Genomic DNA, 25,000 nt, shown 5'->3' with positions numbered 1-25,000 from the left:
CACACATGCACTCGAACTGTTGTCCCTGTTTGCCATTCTCCATGTATGCTCATATTTGCCGAACAGTAAACGACTAATATATCTCCAGCTTTAGCGTGCTGTATCTGCTATCAGTGTTCGTCCCTGCAGTATTTATTTATTTTTATTTTTTTCTGTCACTACATGGATTCTTTTGTCAGGCTTCTTTTAAAGTGATCTCAAAGATGCGATCCTCCCCGTGAGAGTCGTTCACTGCCACAAACATGTGTCACTTTACCTTTACAGATCTGGAACTCATCAAAAAGCTAAGGCTCATTCCTCTCCTCTTCCTCTCCCCCTCTTTGCTAACATCCATGTGTCCTTTGTCATAAAATGTGGAGATTGACATTAACCTTTGTTGTCGGCATTGGCTGTCTTTGCTGCTCATTGACTTGTTCCTGGGACAAAATGAACTCCTCTGCTCACTTCTCTCATTCGTTTTGCAACCCCCCTCTTCTTCTCTTCAGCTACTATTGAAGCTATTGAGGCTGACGAAGGTAAATGGGTCTGGCCGCCCTCTTCTGTTGCTTTTCATGGCAATAGACAGGGGGCTCCGCTGGGTTTTCATCCATCTCGCTGGTGCTTGAATAGAGTGTGTTGGGTGTTTGGGCTAACAAATTGTGGCATAATATTAACAGAGAAAAATAAGCAAGTCATTAGGGAAATCCTGTGGTCATACGTGTTTTAAAGGGGAATGGATTTCATAGCACAGATTTCAAAATCGCAGAGATCAGACTGTGTGATTTTGAGTGAGCGCAAAGCAAACACTGAATGTAATTTTAGTTTACTATTTTATTTGATAAATATCACTGTTGATGCATCTTTTATGGAAAATTATCAGACTATCCAAGTTTAGGATTGAGATTGCACTTGAGGAAATGCACATTAACAGTCACATAATGTAGGAGGTGTGAAGATATGGCCTTCATCAGGTCATCCGGATACTCAGCTGACCTTTTGCCAGAGATACCAGAGAACATATCCTGTAGAACTGGATTTGTCCTGACCCCTATAGTAGCTAATAATAGTTTATTGCAGATGTTTTTGTGTCAGCTGATAAGTCACAAAAAAAAATAAATCACAAATATCAATATCGGCTTTCTTCACACAGTGTTTGGTGGATCTTGTCTAGGAGTTTACAACACTGATGGCGAAATCATGTAGAATAGAGGGAAGGAAACAACAGATTTGCAGAAAATATGTGAACAAAGTCACACACATTCAACAGTGTGCTATGTCACACACTTATCATTTTGCTGCGTTTTATCTCTTAGTTTGGAGAGATAGTGTAGCCCCTGCTCTGCCCTCACACAATACAGTGAAGTCTTGCTATGAAAGCTCATAATGGTATATTCCCCTTTGAAACAACTGAAGCAGTTGTGCATTGTTGTTGCTGTTGTATTAACGTAATAATACTACAGTCTTCTTTTTAGAGTTGAATCTGAATTAGCAGAGACAAACGCTCCACAGGAGGCTTTAAAATCGAAATTGGATTCTCCCTAAACAAAACAAAAAAATCACTTTTTATTGACATCGCCTTTGGCGCAAGAACAACCTCAACTGCGAGCTAAATAGTAGTTTGCCAGCTGCTATTTACGTTGGATTTGTCCAATATTTCCTCTTTAGCCCCATAGAGGACAGTCCATTGTAGTGTCGAGACACTTCTCTGCTTCTCTCTCCATGTGGATCCTCTGTGGCCCTGCTGTGTTGTGTTCTTTCCTGTGAGCTGCTAATAACCTGTGTCTGACCTGTGCTATGCAGCAACACAACTACACTACCCATCATGCCCCCTCCTCTCCACGCTCCCCAAATTGTCCTCTTAAAAAAAAAAAAAATGACACCACCCCCCCTCTCACTCATTCTTGTAAAAGGGTCATCGTCTTTGCAATCATAGTATTTATCACCATTAAGACCTCCGGCCTTTATGAAAGGTGGATGTAACAAGATTTTCAACTTTTTGTAGTCAAACCGGGCTGAAATGAAACTCGATCGAGCTGAATATTGGAATAATGAGGCAATTCCACGAATGCCCCCACTGAACTGAATAAAGCAGAGTTGACAAATGTGACGCCGTTGTGTCAGAACAGCCTGATTTTATTCATTCCAGTGGCGTTTCTTCCTCCAGATTCCATCGTTCAGTTCACTTGAATTTGATCTTGTTTTTCGTTCACCCCATTAAACCACGTTGTGACCTCCACCCCTCATAACCTCCAATGATAATTGCTGCATGCTCCAAGCAGACTAAACAAGTCGTTAGCACCCCAAGTACCTCTGTAGTGTCTTTGTACGTGAGCTCAGTCTCAACGTGGTTCTACTGTATTTTGTGGAAGTGAATGTCTCAGTGGGCTCCAATCCAGTGTTGTTTTTTTCCCCCTCCCCTTGTTCTTTTATTTTTTATTTTTTATCATTCTCCTTTTTCCCTATTTGTCTTTTTCTTTTCTTTTCTTTTTTTTTTAAATCTGTGACGTGATGGGGCGATCTGGATGTTTGGGGTCCTCAGGTGTTTTGGAATGTGCCAATACGACATATTTTGAAATTCTAGAGCACATACGATGTTTAAGATTTACATAATAGCAGCACAATATGGCCATTGGATGGTCCCGTATTGCAGATGTCTTTTTTATTTTTATTTTCCACAGTTATTCGATAAAGCGTGAATTTATGGCACAGTGAAAACCTGTTGACCCTGATGCCAGGAGTACCCTCTATAGATTTAGGATTACTTTAATCCCTTTGTCTGTGCAGTTATATATATTTGAAAGTTCTGATAAATGTTGTTAATGTGTTGTCATATCATAAAAATTAGATATATCCTATTTTTATTTATATATATATATAAATTGTTCATCTGTTGTTGAAGCACTAAATACACAAAATGATCAATATGTAACTAATGCTGTACAGTATATGTTGTTGTTATTAAAAATTTAACGTTTAAACAGTTGTTGAAGAGTTAGTTCAGCCTTATGAATAGTGCAGTTTTCTGTCACATCATACTTATAGTTTTTATGTTTAGTCGATGGAATGGGACGATGTTTTGGGAAATATGCTTATTCCTTACCTTGCATAGAGTTCGATGAGTAGATAAAGGTTATCATAAGTCTTTTTGCTAAGCTTAAAGGTCCAGTATGTAGGATTTCAGTGGCATGGCGAGGTTTGTACACTGCAACCTATTGAATACCCCTCACCTCACCTTTCTTTTTCCAAAAGAACCTACAAAACAAAGATATATGACACTATACAACAAGATGTATAACATTATAGAGCGTGTTAAATTTGTTTTGAGCTAGTGTAGAAACAAGGCTTGGTAACATGGCGGACCCTGCCAGGCAAGAAATAGTCACCTCATTTAATTCCACATATCACAAATTGTTGTTTCTACATTTAGTTTTTGTCAAAATTAGACAAATATAATGTTAATTAGTGAGTTTTAGATTTGCTTGTAGGCAGAGTATGTTACCTTAAGTTACAGCCATGTTAGCTTGCTCAACATTTCCAATTATTTACGCTCGTCCAACTCTATGTAAGAAAGAGAATATGTGTATTTTCTCAAAATGTCAAACTCTTCCATTTAAAGTAAGGTCTGCAGAGATCACCTTCATGCAATTATCATTAGCGTTAACGAGCCCTTCAGTTACTCATTTGTCATCATCATGGATGACTTGCAGTTGAATTAGCCAACAGCTCCTCAGATGCAGTCATGTTGTTGTTTTCTCAGTAAAACAAGTTTTTCGTTATAATTCCATGAACCAAACCAAAGATAAGCCAAATATGGTGACGTGTGCGTGAATGTGAGCAAGTGTGACCCCATTCTTCCATTTAATCTTTCTCCCTCTAAAATCACTCCTGATTTCTCCCCCTTTTTTTCTCCCTCCTTTTTTCTTGCATCCCAACAGCCATCAAAGGCTTCTCGCCCCAGCACAAGATCACCAGCTTCGAGGAAGCCAAGGGTCTTGACCGCATCAACGAGAGGATGCCGCCGCGGCGAGACGCCTTGCCCTCCGACGCCAGCCTCAACTCCCTCAACAAGGCCCTGTCCTCGGAGACCAACGGCACAGACGCCAAGGGAAGCACCAGCAGCGGCAGCAACATCCAGTGAAGGCCAGAAGCAGGCGCCACCTTGGCCGACGGGGCAGCCCCGCCCTCAGCCTCATCACGGCCCGCCACCACAGAAAAGGGGCAAAAGGGTGAAGGAGTGGAAAGGAGGGGGGAGTGTTAAGTGGAGGGGGAGGCATCTATGGCTCACACTGGGGGGACATCTCACTTGCTAGTCTTTGGATATGCCTTCAAAATATTAGTTCATAGTCAAATCTGCTAAGTTATTGCCGGTTCACATTTATGAAGGGTCAGGCCTTTATTGTGCTTGATTCTCCACCACACCGCAGTATGTCAGAGAGAGAGAGACAGACAGACAGACAGACAGACAGACAGAAAGATCTTAAAGGTGATTTATTTTCTTTTTTTCCTTGAAAGACCCTTGCTCATTTACACCGAAACGGAAAGTCGTGTAACTTCTTACTAACTATTGTACGTTTACAAAAATACAGCACTAAAAAGGACAGAACATGAGATAATGTTTTTAACATATAAGGGTGTACAAACTAAATAAGGACTATTTATTGATAACTTTTTTTTGCTACTCTTATAAAATAGCTCTGAAATTAATTAGGCAGTCTTAAAAAGAATGTTGCAATGTTGTCGAAATGCCAAATAATGGATCGTTTTATGGTTTTGTACATATTATGCTTACCTCAGGTTCTTTTGGTGTGTGCTTTGACCTGATTTTTCTGTATAATGGCTAAATAACTCGGTAATGAATACCTATTTTCTTGAGTTTCATAACTGGAATTTACATTTACCTATCTATCATTTGCAAATATGTTTATTTTTTGTCTCTTTTTGGAAGGGGAAGGGGGGGCTAGATTTATCGTGGCTTGCTGGAATTGAGTGTTAATTTTTTTTTTTTTCCTCTTTTTAAGTATTGCGAACAAAGTAAAAATAGAGAACCTATATTGTGTAAAAAAAAAAAGACGAAAAAAAAAGAATACAATAAACTTAAAGTGTCTGCCTATGCATGTTTTATAAAAATCAAACAACGGAAATAGAAAATCTGAATACCTTGGCTGTGGAGGCCTGTTTTGAAATATATTGCGCTTTAGTGAACATATACTGGATATACCTGCATACTTTCAATTAACACCATGATGCTCTATGCCTTCAACTTATTTTGTAATTGAAGCATTTAATTATCTAAGATGGATGAGAAATCATATTTTTAACCTGCGCTTGTAAGTGCACACAGTCCAATTAAGCATGTTTGACAATTCTTGTGAGGTGTGTGGTTACATGTGTAACTCAAAAATGCATGATTAGCTGTTTGTGTCATATAACAGGTAAATCGGTTTTGTTCTGTTTTGTAAATGTGCCACAGAAAAGTGTAATTTGATTATTATTACTATTATTATTTGGAACTCTGCTTTGTATATCAGTTACAGGTTTGATACTGCTCAATACTTTAAGATGAAACGAAAAAAAAAATACTTCGATCTTTTTTAAGAACTGCTTAAGTGCCCAAGTAATTCACTACACGACATGAAGCCTTGCTTTTGTAATTTAACTTCAAAACTGTTGGCAGATGAGGCATGCACTTGCAACTATGAAAAGTATTTTATATAACTGTTCAATAAAAATGTGCATGAATTTCAACTTGAAATGAACCCGCTTCTCCTGTATGTGTGTATGTATGCGTCTGTGTGTGTGTGAGGGAGAGAGAGAGTGAGACTCAGGCTGTCCTACAGTCCTACACCAATGAATATGCAACCATGTAAAATAAAATCAAATACATAATATGCATATTCCTTCGGCCGTTTTTTGCATCGCAAGTGAATAAAGCTGTATTATAGAGCTACGTGATGGTGTGTGTTTTCCAACAAGTTTGCAGGAAACACACTCGCCATCACCCCTAGTTCAATCCTGCAGGGAAATCAAAGACACTTAACAATAGAAACGTTATGTGTCATTCACACCACAGAGTTCAAGAGGTGAAAAGAGCTTTAAATCAACCGATCATCCTCCAACGCTACACACTCCATGCCACATGGAGCTTTTGTTATACACTGCTGTTCAGTCTCTGCACGTGAGTTTTGGTGTTTTTCTGCTGGGTACACACTCACACTTAAGATTTTGGCATTGGCTGACCACAGTATATAGATAGGAAATTGCTCCTTGGCAATTCCACAGCAAAGGTGTTTCCTCTTCATCAACCTCCGTGACTTGATTTGATTAAACTGCAAAGACGAAGCCAAGATTGCGCCAGCATACCTGTGCAAGTAGGAGACAAACATCTTCAGGCTTCCCCTTTCACACAAAGATAAATGTGTGCATGAGGATGCATGTCTTTCGGTTTTTAGATCAATTAACACATATACAATTATAATTATTCACATGTTGTGGTTTCTTTGCTGAACGAGACATAGCTCCCCCATTCCCCCCAAAAAATCCAACCTACCTCTCCTTTTTTAAGTAGCTATCCAAATAAATATAATACTCCTGCACAAACAAACTACAATTTAACTAAAGCATCAAACATTTTCATGTCCCTGGTTTCTGAAGCGTCCTTTTGGTCTGTTCAGCCAAAAAATCAAACACAATGCTCAAATGAAAGGAAGTAAACTCTAACATCCTGTTTTTTTCGGGAGGCCCAAAAAACGAGCTTGATTTTTTTTTTGTAGGCTCAGGGGGATAACATGAAGACCAAGTGAGTTTGATGTTAAAGAGACAATGAAATAAACAGAGGCGTAGCGGTGTACAGGTAACGATCAACAACAAAACCTCTTCGTGACTTTCTTGATGTCATCCAAATGTTAAAAAAACATGATAGTCTGCCATCGGTTTGGAACTCATATGTAGAAACTAGACTGAGCTCGTGGTGAGTAGCCTCCACAGTCTGCAAAGTGACCCATCTAAGGTCATCTCCATGCTTTCTGGAGGCGCTGTTACATAAACAATGAAGAATAGTGAAACGTCATGGCTGGTATTTGAGCTGTTCCCCAATGGCCTAAGACTTGGCTCACTGTCATCTTTTCCAGTCATTATTTAACAAAACAAACTTCAATTTTTGTGATTGCGTTTTTGACTTGAGCAGTGTGCGTACACGTGATGCAGGCGGTTCCTGTTTTTCTGCTCGAGGCCTCTGAATCAGTGCCACCATCACTTATTCTTAAGTGCTTTACATGTTTATTCACCTTATCATATAAGTACTTCCTTACAGTCCTTAGATATAGATTTTTAAAGTTTGGTTTAGATCTTTTATCCAAGTGAAATCCGTATTAAATTGTTTTTAGCAAAATCTCATCAGGTGGGTAAGTCCCAGTCTACTCCCAACTGGTGTCACAGCAGGAAAAAATAAGTAATGGGAGTTGGCCATGTATTCATACACAAAATCGAGATCCCTGTTAAGTTGACATTGGTTTGTGCCCACTGGTTGCCTTGTTCTGGTCTCTGCAGCCACTCGCTTTACGTCAGGAAGGGAAGCCTGTGTATTTCCTCCCCTTCTTTATCTAAAGGAAGTGCCAAAATAAGCATTAGCAGCGGAGCGCCCAAACTCAGACACCTTTTCCACTGGCCACTCAGTTGGAGTCTGAGGAAGAAGTCAGAGGAGTTCACGGCCGCAGACTCAACATGAAGACAGTCAGGGTTCTTGTCCTCCTTCTTCTTGGATCTGTCCATATCTTCACGCACGGTAGGTGGAATCTACATGTTAGATATTATAGAATCAGAGCTGAAGGCCTTTTAAAGCTCCTCTTATAAGATCAGTAAGTTTCAGCTTTGCTTCTGTGCAATATTAATAGGAGGGTTCCTAAAAATGGCCTCCATTGCGATGTGTGAAATGTAATCTATCATAATACCATATTTCCACAATTAGGCTGTTAGATTTATTAAACAAAAAAATATTTTTCTTTGTGTGTGTACTTGTTCTGATGAATCACGTAAGTTATCCTTGTGTTTTTTTTTTCCCATGTCATTTAGTTTTGTTTTGGTATGTGCAAAGATAAAGATCACAGTGTTGTTCAAAAGACGTTTACGCTTTGAACCTCAGAGACATCCACTCAAAGAGTGTATTTCCGTTAAGTCATGGTGAGATAAGCTGTGTGTGTCTGTGTGATGTAACTATGAATATGAGCACGCCTTGAGTTGTCCTCCACTTTTATTGCATTTATTATTTTATGCAAATAATAAAAATAAAAAGATCCCAAAGAGTTAATTATTTTGCCATTTTGGATTTTTTTTCTCATGAACATAAAAGCACAAAACCTCAGGGATGAAAAATCCCAGAGTGACAATTGATTGGAGGAAAGGAAAAACAGTGTGGCCCTTGATTTGTTTTTTTTCCTTGTGCAGAGCCAAAAGTACTTGTAAGTGTTCTGTACTGGGCAGATAGGTGATCTAACTGCAGATAACCAGTGGGAACCAATCTGCCCTCACCCTCACAGCAACAACAGATCATTGTCCTGAGACGAAAATGTCCCATCTGGCACCAAATCTACTTCCAGCGGTAAACATCTGGAGGAAACACCCTCGCCCTGGCTACAGCCTCAGGCATTTTTTCTCAACTTTATGAACTTTTTTTTCCATTGCAAGAAAAGCAATAAGAAGAATATTAACAAAACTTTCTCTTGGGTTAAACTTTAGTCACGTGGATTTTACTTAATGCTGAAAAGATTTCAGACTCAAAACTGTGGATGGTCTATCTAAGACTATGCAGGCCTAGCAGAGCCTCATTATTCATTATTAGAGCTAGTAAAAAGAATTGGACCAAGTTATTGTAAGCTATTGTAAATACACTACACATGTCTGGTTGTAAAAGAACTTATTGTACTTACAAAAATATGTGACTTGACTCGGATAGCCCCAAAAGATCTACAGATAGGACTTGAGACTTGACTTGGTCTTGTTTCAATTGACTTACAGGACTTAAGATTTGATATGAGACTTGCTCCAGAATACTTGAAACTTGACTTAGACTTGTATCAAATGACTTGAAGGATTGTGATTTTCTTGGAAATTCTTTTAGGACTTGTCTTCCATAGATCTCGAACTAGATCTTTGGACAATTCGTCTTCCCTGTCTTTGTTTTTGTCTGTCTCTTGCTGTGTTTTCTGTTTTTTCTGTTGTTTTTGTCTGTCTCTTGCTGTGTTTTCTGTTTTTTCTGAATGTATTTTCTGTGTTTCTCAGTGTTCTAACTTCTTAATCCTCACACGTTAGACTGAAGGTAGACTGGACGTTACAGTCACGATCGCCTCTTTAGGTATAAAGTGGTACTGCGAGACAGGATGGGCCAAAGCTAGCTGGTTAGCTTTCTAACTTCAGTAGATGTTATTTACAAGTTATTTGACATGACGTCAAAACTGTTGATATTTCTTCCCATTGTGTTGATAATTTCATTTGATTTTTGAATGCTTTAAACTAAATTTAAACAGATTTTCTTACATATATACTATCAAATAAATTATTAGACTCGGCCTTGTGACATCCAAATTCTTCAAAATACTTTAGTTTGACTTGGACTTACATTCATTATAGGACTTGTGACTGCGAATATTTCAGACTTGGTTTTGTCTGAAATGACTTCAGGCTTATTTAAGCATTACACACTGGACTTTAGGCTTGTTTCGATGCATGATCTTTGAGCTTTGCTCTGAAATACTTGAGTCCTGATATGGATTTGAGATAAATTACAACTAGATTTGAGTTCTTGATTTCTTCCTGATAAAAAAAACAAACTCATGAGTCCAGACAGAGCTGCGTGTGATCTTTGTAAATATGTGTGAAATATGTTGAATGTCATCATAGCTGACAGTGATGTAGATAGGAAGTTTGGCTGCAAAGGTCAGAGGACAACAATAGTGTGTCTGGGACAGGATACAGCTTCACACTGCTGCTGTGTTTTAAACAGAGGATATCCACTTCAACACGCCAAAACCTCCAACCACCATCTTGATTGCTCATCCCGCTTGACACTTGGTTCAAGGATTTCTCAGACACTGTCCTTTAAAGCTGTGCCAAACAGGAATGATGCAAATATGCAACTGCAAACCTAAAATAGAGAGTCTGTCTGAGGAAATGTCTACTGTAGACAAACTGATTCTGGTGTTTTTATGATGGAAGCGTTCTGAATCCCTTGCTAACACATTTTGTTTTCTGTATTTCACAACAACCTGACAAGCTGAGGATGCAAAGTATATAAGCCGGCAGGGTGGTTTAGTAATCACGGTGCCCAGTGAGCGTGATACTGGGCAATGGCTACATGTGACTGGAATTAGTATGCGGTAACAAGTTTACTCTTCAACTTTCAATAAAAATTCATGAACAGGGGCATCACAATTTTAAACAACACTCTGTGAATGAATATGGATACTGATGATTACTTCCTGCACAGCATGTCACAAAATAAACCTCATTTAGATCACTAATTAACATGTTATAAGTTATAAGAACAACAATTTGCAGCTTAGATGTGATTTAAACAAACTGTTGTGTTTGTGCTTCACAGCTTCACAGGACCCAACTATAAAAGGTAACAAAGTACAACCACCAGTAGCATCATTGAAAACAAAAGTCTATGTATGTATTATGTATAGCGTTAAAGTAACTGTTCTACATTACAATTATTAGATGATATATATTCGATTTGATTATTTGATTATAAGATGAGAAGATCAATACCACTGTCATATACGTAAGATACAGAATACAGTATACCTGTATATTATATTGGCCGTTTTCAATGTAAAAAAGACATTTTTTAATGCTACACCAATAACGTAAAAACTTATTACACCGTAATAACTTATTACATTATAGGCAAAATGTTATTATGTTATGGGCTTTATTACATTTAAAATGGCCCAGATTATTACGTTATTGGCAGGTACTGGACATTATTACATTATTGGTTGCTACACAACCCCCTTTATACATCACTAATTAACATGTTATATGTCCATAGTGTAAAACAGTGTAAGAACAACAATTCACAGCTTAGATGTGATTTAAACAAACTGCTGTGTTTCTGCTTCACAGCTCCACTGGTTCAATCAACTCAAAAAGGTAACAACGTGCTCAGTCCAAAATCTGCCTACCACCCCTCTATAGATCACTAATAAGGTGTAATTTATACAAAAATGCTATGTCTCTCTTTTTTGTATATCAACAACAGCAGCAGACACGACACCAGCCCCGGTTGTAACAACTTCACCAACTCCAGTCCCAAATGTAACATTAACAACCCAAAATGTACCAACACCCAAGATCACAACTGCAACACAAGCGGGCCCAGATGCAATGACATCAACAACTGTAGTCTCAAATGCATCAACAGCGACAGCTAATAATACCCTCAACGCATCTTCTGACAATGGTGAGTGTAAAAACGTTTAGTAAACTAAAGATAGATCAGATCCAACAAATCTATGAGGCAATGTTTCTGAAAAAAGGTCTTTCATTTTCTTTTTTTTGTGCTTCCAGCCCGACCAGCTGAGAAACCAGACAACAACAATCAAAGTTAGACTTTCAATTAATTTCTTTTACATTAAAACAAAAAACATGTTTGGTGAGATTACACATTTTATTTGTTTTACAAATTTTATTTGTTTGATTTTATGTTTTTCTTTTCTTGTCTCTATTAGCTTTAACCCCAAGATCTAACCAGCCTAGGGATGGAGGTAATACGAGATTTGTGTGTGTTACATCATCAACATTGAACAAATATTTTACTAGCATGAAAAAAAGTGTGACCATGATGGATGTCATTTTGTTTTTAAACTGTATTTAAAGTGATTCTTTGTCAAATCTTGTCAGGACCAACTAGCCCTGAAAAAGTAATGCCAACAACACGCACTGGTATGTTCCAAATGATTGTTTGTTTCGCACATGTTTTTATGATTGTCTCAGAATCATTTCAAGTGAAAATGAAATGTATTCCAAATTTGACTCAAATGAAGATACTGATCTTCATTTTCTCCAGGTACAGCGGCTACTCCCACAGGTACAGTACACACACTACATTTGTACATCACTGCCTGAGGTGGATACTTATTCAAACTGTATACGTACATGAGTATATCAAAACTCAAAGCTGGTATCCTGAATATTTGATTAATGAAGCTTTAATTCATTTATCTGTGTGTAGATGCAGGTGGATAACACTAGATAGGAAAACAGTTAATATGTCGAGTGACTTGTATGGCTTTATTTGACTGATTAATTAATTTCAATGTGATAGTGCATCAACCGATGTCAACACCTGCAGCTAAGGACAACAGTACTGGTAAGTTATACTGTACTTCGATACTGTGCATGGTCATGCTGTCCATGAGTGAAATGATATCAAAAATCGAAATCATTTTTTAATCACACTGTTTAGTAATTAATACTCTTATTTTGAAAGGTTCTCAGAATCAGAAGTACGTTATTTCAGAATCAGAAGAAGGTGGCGATGGTGAGAAACTACCCATCAAATCAGGTAATATATTAGTGAAGTGTAGCCTACTTGTAAGTCACACCCAGCAAATACTGACGAGTAATTTCATCATATCATACCAGTGATGCAGCAGTTTCAGCCTCTCAGAGAGAAACAAGGCAGTCCTGCTGAAGGCAGGGCAACGTGATGTTTACCCTCATTCATTTTCTTCAGGAAATGAGCAAAGCGGTGGAGGTGATGCACAATGTTTGCCTCCAGGGGTTCTTTTGCAGCTTCCTCACTGGAAGAGACTTTCATTAACCAGGCTGAGAAACAACACGTCTTACATGATCCACAACACCCTTCAATTCATCATTCTAGCTGAGGAAATTATTAAAAGTTAAAGGTCCAGTGTGTAAGATTTAAGAGCTATTAGGCTAACAAAGCAGACTATTTAAAATGGCAATTCAAGGTTCATTTTGGGGTGCTGCAACTGCTACATCGCTGGTTCTGCCATTTGGTTTGACATTAGAAGTCAAACTAGATTCATGTTTCCTCTAATACCACCTCCAGACAACAGGATGTGGTGGATTGTGTTGCCTGTCCTCCTGGTTGTAGCTGCTGCTGCCATTGTCCTCAAATTCAAATGCAAGAAGATCCACAATCACACAGGTACGTTTATACATGGATTGTATAGTGTTGTCAAGTCTGGAGTGGTATATTGCTTAATTTTTATAGATGGATACTATTTTTGTTTGTTAATGTCTCCTCTGGTCTTCTATTCAACAGAAACCATCGATAATGGAACTGAGAAGTAAGTTTGAACTTTGTATTTATGGACTGGGTTCAAACGCTGTGTGAACAACTAAAGCATTCATCATCTTTTGCCTCTCTTACTCTCTCACAGTGCATCTTTCCAGAGCAGACCAGAGAGCACCAAAGATGGTGTCATGCTCCTTGGAGTGAAGTCATCAGGCGGAGAAGAAAATGGTGAGCAGCCTTCCGTCTATTTCCTATGAGAGTTCCTTCCAAGTTCCTTCTGTTTGTGCATTCTTCCATCACTTGGTAAAGCTGTTTCTCCAAACACAGACATGCAATTATTCGAGGGAAGTTACAGGCTTTTAATATCTCATTGTACTGTATGGGCTTTAGGGGCTTTGCTGGGCAACAGAAGGTGTTTCCTGTGATTTCGCGCCCACACCCTCGAACAAGCGACAGGGCTTGAAAGATAGGGACTTCCTTACATAAACACAGATTATTTTGGACAGGAGCTATTGTGCAGCCAGTAAATGTCAGCATGGCCCAGACAAAGCAGGCGTGTGCATGTTTGTTAGTGTGGTGAATGCATGTGCACATCCATTGGTGCGCACGTGCCATACGTAGTTTGTACACAGATTTGGTACGCCTTCACCCCACCCATGAAAAATGGAAAAATAAAAAAAAAATCTGGGCACTACATGTCCTGCCTTACTTCCCCAATACAATCAGGCCTAGATGACTTGGCTAAGAAATTCAGAGGGAAGTGGAGTCATGCTTTAGGAATTTTGCTGAGGAAGAAAGTGTTTATGTTGTCACAGCCTACTGGATTTCTATGGATTGTATCGTTGTAAATTCTTATCTGACAGCCAGACATACTAGTACGTACCACATTCATAATCCCGAACTAAAAGTTCAGCTTTTTTACTCACTTAATGAATCAGTAAAAAACAACTCTTCCTAACTACCCTAAATATAATGCAATATAATGATTTCAAGCTGGCTTCAGGAAAGAGGTTTTTAGATCCAGAGAAGCAGTGGGAACATTTACCAGCATGGTCCTTAACATGCTATCACTTAGTGACTTTAGTCAATGCAGCACTGCCGTCTAGTGTTGGAACAAATGATCCTCCCAAAACACAACCCAGAGCTTTATTCTTGATCATTTTTCAAGCTGGATAAAGGTTTGATTTTATGATCACACGGATGTGGTTTTATCTCAGCATGATCTCATGGCTTCCCATCCCTCTGTCGTTATGTATGTTCCAGACGCTGCGAGATAAAGAAGAAGGGCAGAAACATCAAGATCAAGCCAGCGGATGAGTCACATCTGTTGCCCACACACTGATGGTCTGGAGGAAATGTTTCGATGTTTAATTGTTCTGGTGAATTTTGTGAAGCAGAAAAGTGTCGACCAGCGTTTTTTTTATTTTTTTTTATTTTAATGTATGATTCTGTATGCTGAAAGCAGTTTCACAAAGCACAGTTTGTGGCTGTGATCATAAATCTCAGAGCGAGTGAGCCTTATTCAGTAAATCTCTTCGAACACTGGCTATGAGTTTGGCTGCATTTCGTTGCCTTGTATTTATACATGTGTAATGACAATAAAGTTGAATCTAATCTAAAAAAAAATCTAATCTAATCTAAATGCAGTAAGCAGATAGAATATTGCTTGTGAAATATAGCAAACTTCATTTCAGTATATTGTTGACAAAGACAGACCTAAACACAGCTGCATAGCTGATTTCTGTCTACATGTTGGACCACAAAACACATTTTCTGTACAGTGCACTGACCTCAGAACAATCACATATTTGATGTAATAAGTTTTATAAATATCCTTTTGGTTTTGTCATTTATTTGCCTTGAACCTGTGTCATTCAGTGTCACCAGAAGATGGTATAAAGACAGGCTGTTTGAGGTGTTTTTCATCTTTACTTTTTTTATGTATTTCTAAAGTATTTTTTTAGTATTTTTTAAAAAAAGGTAGTAGTTAAATATTCCACCAGGCTTCTCCGGCCGGAAAAGTTTTTTTTTTAGCTACACTCTTTCCTCGCACGACTGTACTGTAAATTCACAAGCAACTTTGTGTGTGCATGTAGGTAAACCTGCATTGATGGTGTTTTTTTTTTCAGTAAATATATCATTCAAGCACAAAGAAAGCACACGCAGAAGACTGCATTTAAAGACACTGGAACTGTTTTGTAGCTGTAATTTGTTGTTGTCAATTTCCTCAATAAATCACTGGAAAATGGTTTGTTTTGTGCAGCCTCGGTTCAGTTTCAGTTTTATTTGACATATGCAGGGTTAAAAGTACAATGAAGTGTGTTGGATGAGAAAAGCAGCTCAGCGTTAAGAGTACCAGTTGTGATAACAGTTCTAGATATAGAGGATAAATGTATATATAAGTATACAAGAGATATCACTCTATGAATAAATATGAATTTGCTATAGTATGTCCTATACTATTGCACAGAATATCAGTCTTGGTACTTATCTTTGCTTATTTATTTGTTAGTTTGTAGTAAAAATCACATTTCAATAGTGCAATATAGTGGTAGTTCATTTCAAACATCTATGACATGTTTTAAGTGAATCGTTTTAACTTTAAAATTACATTTACAGTCTCGCATATTCATATTTTGTATGTGACACTTAATGTGATAATCCTGCCTGCTCAGACTGACAAAAAGCTGCCATTTTGTCTTGTTGTTGCTTCTACATGAGGTGTCTTATACTGAATGTAACGTTGTAAACCACCGACAGTGTCAGTTCAGTGATTCGGCACTAGATGGAGCAGGCAGTCAACACAAAGAAAGCACGCTGTACTTTTGCCCCCCAGTTCATGAGCTGGTGTTTATTGCAGAGAGGTTTCATGAGGTTGTTGACAGAGGAGTGAGATTTAGACAAGCAGTGTCAAACTCCCGCTCTGTCGCCCTGCATCACCTTCATAACATAATAATCAGGGCAGATGTGCTCAAAACCAACATCACCATGATTTTTTATTGAACTAATTTCATTTCCTACGATGTATTCAAATGACTTTTGCCATTTTGTAGCCCTGGCCTCCATTTTGAAGCGATTCACACACAGGGTTATACGGACCGGCTTCGTCTGTGGCCTTTGTAAGCTGAGACTGAGTAACAGCTTCGACTGTGGGCACATTTCCCTCAAAGAGACAGTGAGAAGACTGGCAGTGGGCCCATCACACACCACTATAATGCAATAACAGCTGTGGCATAGGCTGAGTTACATTCATGCCAGGCTCCTTCAGCTTCACTCTACAACTTACAGTGTTTAATCTTGTCGTTTAGGCAGATATTTACTCATCTCTGACAGTGAAGAATCAATACAAATGTCACTGTTCGATTTAGTGCCTTTTCTGTTGTTACAAAATTGAATCCTAATGATTACTGCCTTTGTAAGGCAGCAGTAACACTGACTAAAGGCTACCATATGCTTCAGAGACTTAATTGAGGTAGCATACACATATTAAATATCTAAATCTGTGATGTTTGCAGCACAGCACTAAAATTTAACGGCTCAGTACAATGAAAATTGCTCCCTAAGGAGCGATTCTCTGCAGGAAAAAAAACACGACTTACTTAAAAATTTTATTGAAAAATCAGATGCTCACACTGTCTTGAATTCCTCGATGGGACGATAATGGGGCCCAAATGGAAGATAAAAATTAATATTTTGATTTAACTACTGCACATTTCCTGTCTCTAATTTAGGATGCCCAATTAGACAAGAAGATTAGAGATGTGGTATTCCTGCAGAGAAAATGTCTCCCAATGGAGTCCTTGTGTGTTTGTCAGATAGAGGTTGTCACTGGAGTTTGGTCTCTTCTACTGCCTCTTGTTGTCAACTACATCGAAGCATGCTTAAGTCGGCTTATTAAAAATAAAAGTACTCATTATGCAGTATGGCCCATTTCATAATCATATATATTATATCACTGGATTATAATTAATACATTCTACCATTGTCTACAAGTGACATCAAAGATGCATAAAAACAGGCTGTGTACATTTAGGCACAATCAAGTAATGCTCCTTCTCAGTTTATTTGAAATATGATAGGTGGAAGGGATTTTATCAGGTATCTGGTCATTGTCAGTGTGTAGGACCTTATCTGCATATTCTAAATAATAAAAAAAACATGCAATTTATGTAAATGACCTGCAAGAGTGTCCTGTTAAGCTAAGAATCTTTTTAAAAAGGTGCAATCACATTAAAAGGAACATGATTTATATGAATATGCATAAGGGAATATTTTGTCTGCCAGCTTGAACAAGGAATATTTTTTTCCACTTTTTCACTTGAGAGAACTTCTTTAATTAAGTGTGCAAGAGCAGCGAGGCTCTCATATGCACGAGGAACACTCCTGCACATGCAACCAGTAATCTCCAGTGGAGATAGAGAAATGCAACTCAGCAAAAAGAGCTCCTGTTGTTAAATTTCATGGGGGAGGATATCACTGAGCAGAGAGTTGTGCCAGCCAGGCATTCCAGGGGTCTTGACGGGGGATAACAGAAGGTTCATCTGAACTGCGATGGATTAGTAACCTGAAACACAACACGTTTTATCTTTTGCCTCATTCAGGGAAACAGGAGTTGGCACATGGACCAAATTCAAAAGCAGATTTTAGTTCACTCGCCTTACCAACAGGGAGTGAAGGTCGAAAGCAGAGGTGCTTCACATTAATAGCCTGGTGTCTGCTTCTCTTTTCTTTTTCACTGTATCTTGCATTGTCATTGCAAAAGAGAAAGATTCATTCAGCCCTTAATAACAAGATTAATCCAAGTGAGATTACAATCAGGCACTGGACAGCGTGATAGAAACCTACGGACAGATGGGGCTTCACATAATAAAATTAATATAGAGGCAGAATGTAATAAAAAAAGGCATTGGAAACATTTTAAGCACTGACAAATGGATTGATCTTCCAGAGTTCTGACAGTTGCTGTAAACACATTAGGTCGTTAAAGCTTTTGGCTGCAGGGTATTATTTCATGCAGCAGTTCAGAGATCATCAACTCTGTTTGAGCTTAAAGGACAATCAGAGAAATTGATCTGCAAACTATCTAGTCTCACATAGTTATCTTTCTCATTCTGCACATGTTATTTTTTGGATGGTTGCATCACACAGAGCTTCACAACTACATCAATAAAACTCACTCTGTTTGCTTTTTTCTCAAGATTGCATGTTGACCAGTGGACATTGGTTATGCACTGATTCACTGGTGGATAAAATGTGATCCACCAGGTCCTCTACATGCCTTCTAAGGTGTCCTTCCAATGAAAAAAATCATGCAGTGCCATATAGTCTGCTCTGCGTGCTACCAAAGTGTTTGAAACTGTTATATTATATATGCATCATGACTTTCTGCCTGTTGGTGCCCCACCACATGGTGCCCTTTTTATTTTTTTCATCCCAACACCCTTCATACTTCAGACTAACATGCACACAGACCTCCAGACTTCATACACCACACTGATACTCTTATAGCTAAATGAAAATGGCATTCTCATTGCCCTGAATTTACTGCTTCATATACAATTTTATGCATCTGCTGCAGACATTGCTGTTAACCCACATTGTGGCAGGTAATGACAGCATCTGCTGATAAGAGACAGACACTGTATGGACAGTTTTCAGGCAGTCTTGCCTATAAAAGTGATATTTTTTTTCTCTCTGCACAGCAAATCTTGGTTTCTGCAAAGCTCATTGTCAAGATTATAGGTTTTTATGGGATCTAAAAATATTAAATCTGATCCTGTTTACAACTTTACTTGGCTGACCTGCATAGATGTTATTTTAAACACTTAATGAGTCTGTTTCTGCTTGTTAAGTTTTTATGACACAGAGTAAAATGTGTGCCACTGGGTCTAAAGGACAGCTTTCTCAGCAAAATAGCGACCTTGTATATTTAACATAAATTTAGGTCCAAACCTCATTAAAACTAGTACAATCATATCATTTGAACTGTGGTCTGTGTCTTTGTCATGCATGCATGCATTGCAGCTGATAAATGATCAAACAGCCAATATTGTTTTATTCATCCCATGCTAGCCTTTTGCACATAACTTAAACAAAAGCCTTGCTTATCTAGTACTTTACACAGTATATGCTTGCATCCACAAAGGCAGTAACACTAGCTAAAGCATGTGACTTTTTTTCTGAGGCATATCTAGTTCTCCCCATGTGACTGGAGGAAAGCTCTCTCACTCTCTCGTCCACTGGATTCCATTACCCTTTAGCCAGCAAGAGCTGCTTGGGGTAAGAGGGGCAGATCCAGTTACTGGGAGGACATTTCTGTTGAGATAGTGTATGATGAGGGATAAACTGCTGATGAGCTGAACAACTGTGCTCGGAGTTTTATCTGCCAAATGTACACAAGCATACACATACAAATACAGTAAGATGAGACATTTTGGCTCAGTAAAGCAGAGGCTTCCTCCTTCTTTATTAAAAGATCCACAGGATAAGCTGGGAAAAAGCCGCAGATGTCTGTTTGGATTTGTTTCAGACATCTATCTGGGAGAACGTTTCGCTTATTTTGCACATAATTACATGTCTGTCAAGGGTGAAAGCCACTTCCCTCAGCTTCTATTTGTGGGTCTTTTTTTCATAGGACAACCACTAATAATGCTTCATTTTGCTGCAGACCCATGGACGCTCCTGGATTGGCATGTGACAGTTCAAAGCAGTGCTCTTGAGGTCAAGCCAAAAAAACTTTCATACTTCTGCTTTTTATTTCAAGACCTGCGCCGTGTTTTCATTCTGCTGGAAAATGCTGCCCATGTCGCAGTTTTAAGATTGTCCTTTTTAACCAGTATTGGTGCATGGTAAAAGATCAATAAATAAAATAATAAATAAAACCAATGTATGAGTTAGTAGATGCATGTATATAAACTTCGGTTCATACAAGGTTGTGTATCGACCCTAATAGTCAATATTTTAATCGAGAATAATTATTTCTGAAGCATTCAACAACAACAGAGCCTCATGGGAGATGTAGTAGTTGTTGAATGCCGTAATAGAAGCTATTCTATTGATTTGGAGCTCAAAGAATCTAAACTCCTGTTTGTGCATCTATATTAATGCTGCATGGTTGTTCTTCCAAACTTTCCACAAAAAAACAAACACAAAATCAAAAAATATATGGGTCAAATGACATATCTGTCATCTAACCCTCTGAAATTAAGTATTTAAGCTGATGTGATGCCATTTGTCCTCCAATATTTCGGTTTTTGGCTCAGTTTTATACTCAGAAAAGTAAATCTGATATTATTATAATAACTATGTGTGCTTTTCTTAGCTTAGTTTTGCTCAAATTAATGGTGTCAGCATTATAAAATGTGCTATGTGACTCACACCCTGCCACTCAGGTGGATGAACCCCTGTGTGCAAATAAAAAACAGGCATGAGGTGGATTAACCACATAACATCTATTTTTCAAACCCAATGACAAACTTCACATGACAGCCTGCCAGGCAAAGACTTGTCCACGTAGCAACACCAACATTCCCCTCAGGTATTGGTCAATTATTAAATTTAAACCCCGTGTCGGCGGCCAATCAGGGAGCAGCGTTGCACGTCGAGAGGCGAGCTCTGATTGGTCAAACCCTCGAGTCAGCTGAGGAGCAGGAGTGTATAAATATTCCTCACAACTTTCGCCTGCTGCAGTGTGTTTGTGTGTCTGTGTGTGTGTCAGTGTGGGAGGGATAAAAAAAAAATATATATATATACGGCGTGCGAATTTGTTTATGAGAAAGGTTTAATTGTTTTGCACTAAATAATATTTAAGGTAAGTCATTTTAATATTCCGAACAAAGGTCTGTTAGTAGTGCAGCTAAACTTCTGGTGTGTCGGTGTCGTTAACGTTACATTGTGACAGTTTGAAGCTGAGACACCTTAATGAGACACCTGTCTCTTATTGAGCTAAAAATACTCCGCTGCGACTGTTGCACTGACTCTCCCTCTTCTTCTTCGTCTTCTTTTTCTTCTTCTGCTGTTGTAGTTCTCAAGCAGCTTTTGCTTAAAAAGGGGGAAAAAACAACCCCAGAAGGAAAACAGCCCACTCCTGGAAGAGAAATCAAGGCTGTCACCATGGTTGCCACAAGCACATTAAAGACCAAAAGCAGCGAATGTATCTCTGAATTGGTTGACCGAAGATATGACCAGGCTTGCATTGAGAAAGGTACGCGTACTGGCCTTTTCTGTGTGTGTTTTTGTTGTTGTTTTTTTTGTCCGTGCTAGTTGCTGGATACTTCCCAGTTGTGTGTATGTGTGTGTGTGCTTGTTTATCCCTGTGTGTGGTGCATGGCTGCAGCAGTAGAGGGGAGGGGGTGGAGGAGAGAGAGAAGTCAACAGAGGATGAAGTCATCCCTTCACCCAGTCTGCACAACAGCAGCCTGAATATAAGGGCAGATCTGACAGGACATTTCTCTACAAACCTGAATTCATGCATTGCAAATCATATCCTGTGTTCGCTTTGAGTCCTATTGTTTTTTTAGCAGTCTGTCTGTGATGCTCATTCTTTATTTTCCTCATGTGAAAGCATTGACTCAATGCAACCCGAGCATACAAACTCCCTCAGTCACTTACACATTTCTAATTTAAGATGAGTCTATACTTAAAAACCTCAATGTGATTTGTGCATGTGTGCATCTTGGAAAAAGCCATTCATTGTCCTGCGAGAAAGAAGCTGCTACTGGTCCCTAAATGTTCCCATTTCCATTGTTTTTCCCAGAACTGGACTTCTGGGATCACTGCTTGGCTGAACCCCAGAGAAATGCAGATGTCACAGAGGATAGAACCTGTCAACAGCTGGCCAAGATGTTTGAAAACTGCCTGTCACGAGCCAAGAAGACGACGCTGCACTGCTCCTCTGTGCTGGTACCGGAGAAGCTCACGCGGAGAATAGCTCGCGAGGTCCTGCGGCTGTCGTCCTGCGAGCCCTGCGGCCTGCGCGGCTGCGTCCTCTACGTCCACCTGGAGCTGGACAAGGGCTGCAAGCGGTTGGACCGCATCGTGTACGATGCCACCGTGGTGCCCACATTTGAGCTGACTCTTGTGTTCAAACAGGATGGCACTGCCTGGCCCAGCCTGAGGGACTTCCTTTTCATGGGAACCTGCTTTGCCCCAACTTTCAGGCACGTACTCAAACTGAGTCCAGGTTTCCGGCTTGTCAAGAAAAAACTGTACTCCTCCTCGGCTGGTACCGTGGTAGAGGAGTGCTGAACTATGGGAGGGATTAGAGTGGGATATCAGGTTTCCTGTGGGTAAACGCACTTCTGCCCAAATGTAAATGACACTCCAGTGGTGTCATATTTTCTACAGTGTTTTTGTACAATACACTTTGTCCGTTCAACTATTAGTAGCCAGTCGATCAGTTTGGAGCTTGGGATGTAAAGTTAAAGGTTATGCATAAATGAGCCTCATAGTTCTGGGTTTGGCTTCAGTGTTTCTAAAAGTTTTTTTTTTTTTTTTTTTTTAAATCAGCAAAATTGTAATATTCTGGGTGTTTTTTTGTTTTTTTCTAATCGGAGCATTTGTTGCTCAGACACAATTTTAAAATCGTACATTTTGCAGAGACGAATGTAAAAATGTTCACGTCAACATGTTTGAGAGGGACATACTGTGGGTACACATTTGTTAAAGACACTAGCCACTTTGTTGATGCGTCTGCACGTTTCCAGATGCGTTGAATGTGTTCAGCAGCAATAAGCACACCTAGGCTTGAATAGGAAGACTGAACTTTGAGTCTTTTGGGGGCCATATGTAGCTAGTTGTGTATTGCTGTATTTAGGGCTGCGGATGTTTTTAAGACTGAATGTCCTGTGAAGATGCTGCTGCCGTGGTGTGGGCTTCTCACACTAGGGCAACGTGGATGCCTTAAATGTCTGTTTTCACTTGGATCACAGCTACGTGTACGTTTAGTGTAAATGTTTTATTAAATTTTTATTTTATACCCCCCCCACCCCTAGACCTGCTTTTCAATGCAGCGCCTTTATAGATTAAAAGGATGGTTCACCTGAATGTAACAGCTTATTTGTTTTTTATGTAATTGTTAACCGGGACGTGCAAAGAAATTACTGGAGGTCCAGCTGGTAATTTGTGATTTTTGGTAAATTCCCTACAGTCTATTTTTTTCTTTTTTCTTCATGCCATGTGAAACTTCCTGTTGAAGGAAACTAGATCTTGTCTATTAGACAATAAAAAATTCAAACTGACATTTGGTCTCAGTGCAGTTTGTTGTACAGCCTGAATAATTTTGTTTGTTCAGCAGTCACAGAACATTACTGTGCATATTCTGGAGACATGACCAAGCCTGCTAAGCCTGGAGTGGGCAGGCGGCAGTGAGACAATGCAGGCTTTTTAAACCGAACAAGATCTCCACAAGAATGTGTGATGTGTTTTATTATGCATGGTGCTGGATAGGATGAGACAAGAATTTTCAGCTTGACATCATGAAAGCCACCAGCAGTTGCTGTAAAGCAACTTTATAAGCATCATAATGTTTATTTAGGATAACTTATCCATAGAAAAATAGTCCTTTAACTTATCCATATTAATATTTTTTTATAATCTCATCTGCTCCTACAGGCCTGGCCAAGATGGCACGTAAGTAGCACAGTTTGTGCACACACACCACTGTAGATGTTTATATAAGCACATCAGCTGCTTGTTGTGCGAACCTGCAGAGTTTGTGTGACATTTCTCTCACTGTCTTTAATGGAAGCGTCTCCATAGTGACTTTGTGGGCCTCTGTTTGTGAGCGATACAAATGAGATTCAGATGAGTTTAAGATTGTGACACTCCCGTGGGACAAGGCTTCTCATCTTTGCAGATACATGGTTTGAGGCTAAGTGACGTAAGCTATTGACCTGCCGGTGTACTACTTTATTCTGTATTGTGTTTAAGTTGTAGCAGTCACGCGGTCACGTCATTCATGCATGGACAACAGAGTGACGTGGTTACAGTAGGTTAATGGCAGCAGCACATGATCTTGTGCAAGATGCAGTGCTGTCATTGTGAAGGGACAAAGCACCAGTGATCATTTACTCTGTCACACGCATTATCCCTTTCCCCCTGCTGTGCTGCTGTGGGTCAGTAGTACAACACTGTCTGTGGAGATCCACTGGTAAATACAGTAGTATGTCAAGTTTTCTATATGATTATTTTAGAGCCTATTTTAAGTTCAGTAGCTCAGAACTGACACACTAAACACTTACTCTACATAGGGGTGTTGCAATCAGCAACTACACCACTAGATGCCAATAAATCCCACACAATAGTCCTTTAAATATATGAAATTAGAGCCAGGAAATACATTTGTTTCATGTAAAAGCTGGAAACAGAGGGAAACAGCTAGGTTACATGTACAAAAAGATTATTATTTCTCAGCTGGGATCAGCGACTTCCAGAAATCTTGTCACTGTGTGGCAACTAGCTCCAGAAAGCTCACCAGTCAAGAAATAGTCCCTTGTTTTCGAGTCCCTTTTTAAATTGTGACATTTAGGATATAGTACATCCTTGGTTTATGTTCTATGACCAAAGAAAGGCAAAGGCTGCTTGTACTGAGGCACACACCAACATAATTCATCCCATCTCTAGCCTCATGGAAAAGTACTGGCGGCCTTTTTACGTTGCTGCAACCAAACAAATCTGAGCTGCACTGTACGATCTTGGCAGCTCATTCACTGAAGCTCATGAATCCACTGGGGGTACTTGAGATTCTCAGTGTCGACATGA

General features: G+C 39.1%; 3 protein-coding genes across 9 annotated transcripts in view; all 3 read left to right on the top strand.

Moving 5' to 3' along the window:
- Positions 1 to 5,731, top strand: part of LOC104937635 (serine/threonine-protein phosphatase 2B catalytic subunit alpha isoform) — a 62,382-nt gene extending 56,651 nt beyond the window's left edge. For 4 of the 6 annotated variants that reach the window (XM_019279420.2, XM_010753913.3, XM_019279421.2 and 1 more), the window contains 2 exons: positions 486 to 515; positions 3,915 to 5,731. In XM_019279420.2, coding sequence (XP_019134965.1) covers positions 486 to 515; positions 3,915 to 4,117 — 233 coding nt within the window. In that variant the 3' untranslated portion in view covers positions 4,118 to 5,731. The remainder of the gene's footprint in view (positions 1 to 485; positions 516 to 3,914) is intronic. The other 2 variants (XM_010753927.3, XM_010753935.3) reach the window with 1 other exon arrangement.
- Positions 5,732 to 7,495: 1,764 nt separating this feature from the next.
- Positions 7,496 to 15,489, top strand: LOC109137419 (mucin-2-like). 2 transcript variants are annotated; one of them, XM_019255614.2, is made up of 14 exons: positions 7,496 to 7,759; positions 10,571 to 10,594; positions 11,101 to 11,127; positions 11,240 to 11,437; positions 11,545 to 11,580; positions 11,706 to 11,741; positions 11,878 to 11,919; positions 12,044 to 12,064; positions 12,302 to 12,346; positions 12,467 to 12,541; positions 13,052 to 13,150; positions 13,268 to 13,292; positions 13,386 to 13,468; positions 14,504 to 15,489. In XM_019255614.2, the coding sequence occupies exons 1-14, from the start codon at positions 7,699 to 7,701 to the stop codon at positions 14,515 to 14,517; spliced, it is 786 nt and encodes a 261-aa protein (XP_019111159.1). In that variant the 5' UTR covers positions 7,496 to 7,698; the 3' UTR covers positions 14,518 to 15,489. The 2 variants fall into 2 exon arrangements, with proteins under 2 accessions (XP_019111159.1, XP_019111158.1); XM_019255613.2 differs by having other exon boundaries at positions 7,498 to 7,759; positions 11,237 to 11,437.
- Positions 15,490 to 20,903: 5,414 nt separating this feature from the next.
- LOC109143140 (DNA damage-inducible transcript 4-like protein) lies at positions 20,904 to 23,478 on the top strand. Its single transcript, XM_019279401.2, has 3 exons — positions 20,904 to 21,050; positions 21,264 to 21,443; positions 21,996 to 23,478. Exons 2-3 carry the CDS (start codon positions 21,353 to 21,355, stop codon positions 22,484 to 22,486), a joined length of 582 nt encoding a protein of 193 aa, XP_019134946.1. The 5' UTR covers positions 20,904 to 21,050; positions 21,264 to 21,352; the 3' UTR covers positions 22,487 to 23,478.
- The last annotated feature ends 1,522 nt before the right edge of the window (positions 23,479 to 25,000 follow it).

Source organism: Larimichthys crocea, chromosome III (assembly GCF_000972845.2).
Source record: "Larimichthys crocea isolate SSNF chromosome III, L_crocea_2.0, whole genome shotgun sequence".
Lineage (NCBI taxonomy): Eukaryota > Metazoa > Chordata > Actinopteri > Sciaenidae > Larimichthys > Larimichthys crocea.
This window is presented reverse-complemented; position numbering and strand designations above follow the sequence as displayed.

Bases quoted from the DNA above. Each gene is read 5' to 3' on its own strand.
- LOC109137419 (XM_019255613.2), top strand. From the start codon at position 7,699: ATGAAGACAGTCAGGGTTCTTGTCCTCCTTCTTCTTGGATCTGTCCAT. The intron at 11,128-11,236 runs GTAACAACGTGC...TATCAACAACAG, and splicing joins GGTTCAATCAACTCAAAAAG to CAGCAGACACGACACCAGCC. The intron at 11,581-11,705 runs GTTAGACTTTCA...TGTCTCTATTAG, and splicing joins ACCAGACAACAACAATCAAA to CTTTAACCCCAAGATCTAAC.
- LOC109143140 (XM_019279401.2), top strand. From the start codon at position 21,353: ATGGTTGCCACAAGCACATTAAAGACCAAAAGCAGCGAATGTATCTCT. The intron at 21,444-21,995 runs GTACGCGTACTG...TGTTTTTCCCAG, and splicing joins CCAGGCTTGCATTGAGAAAG to AACTGGACTTCTGGGATCAC.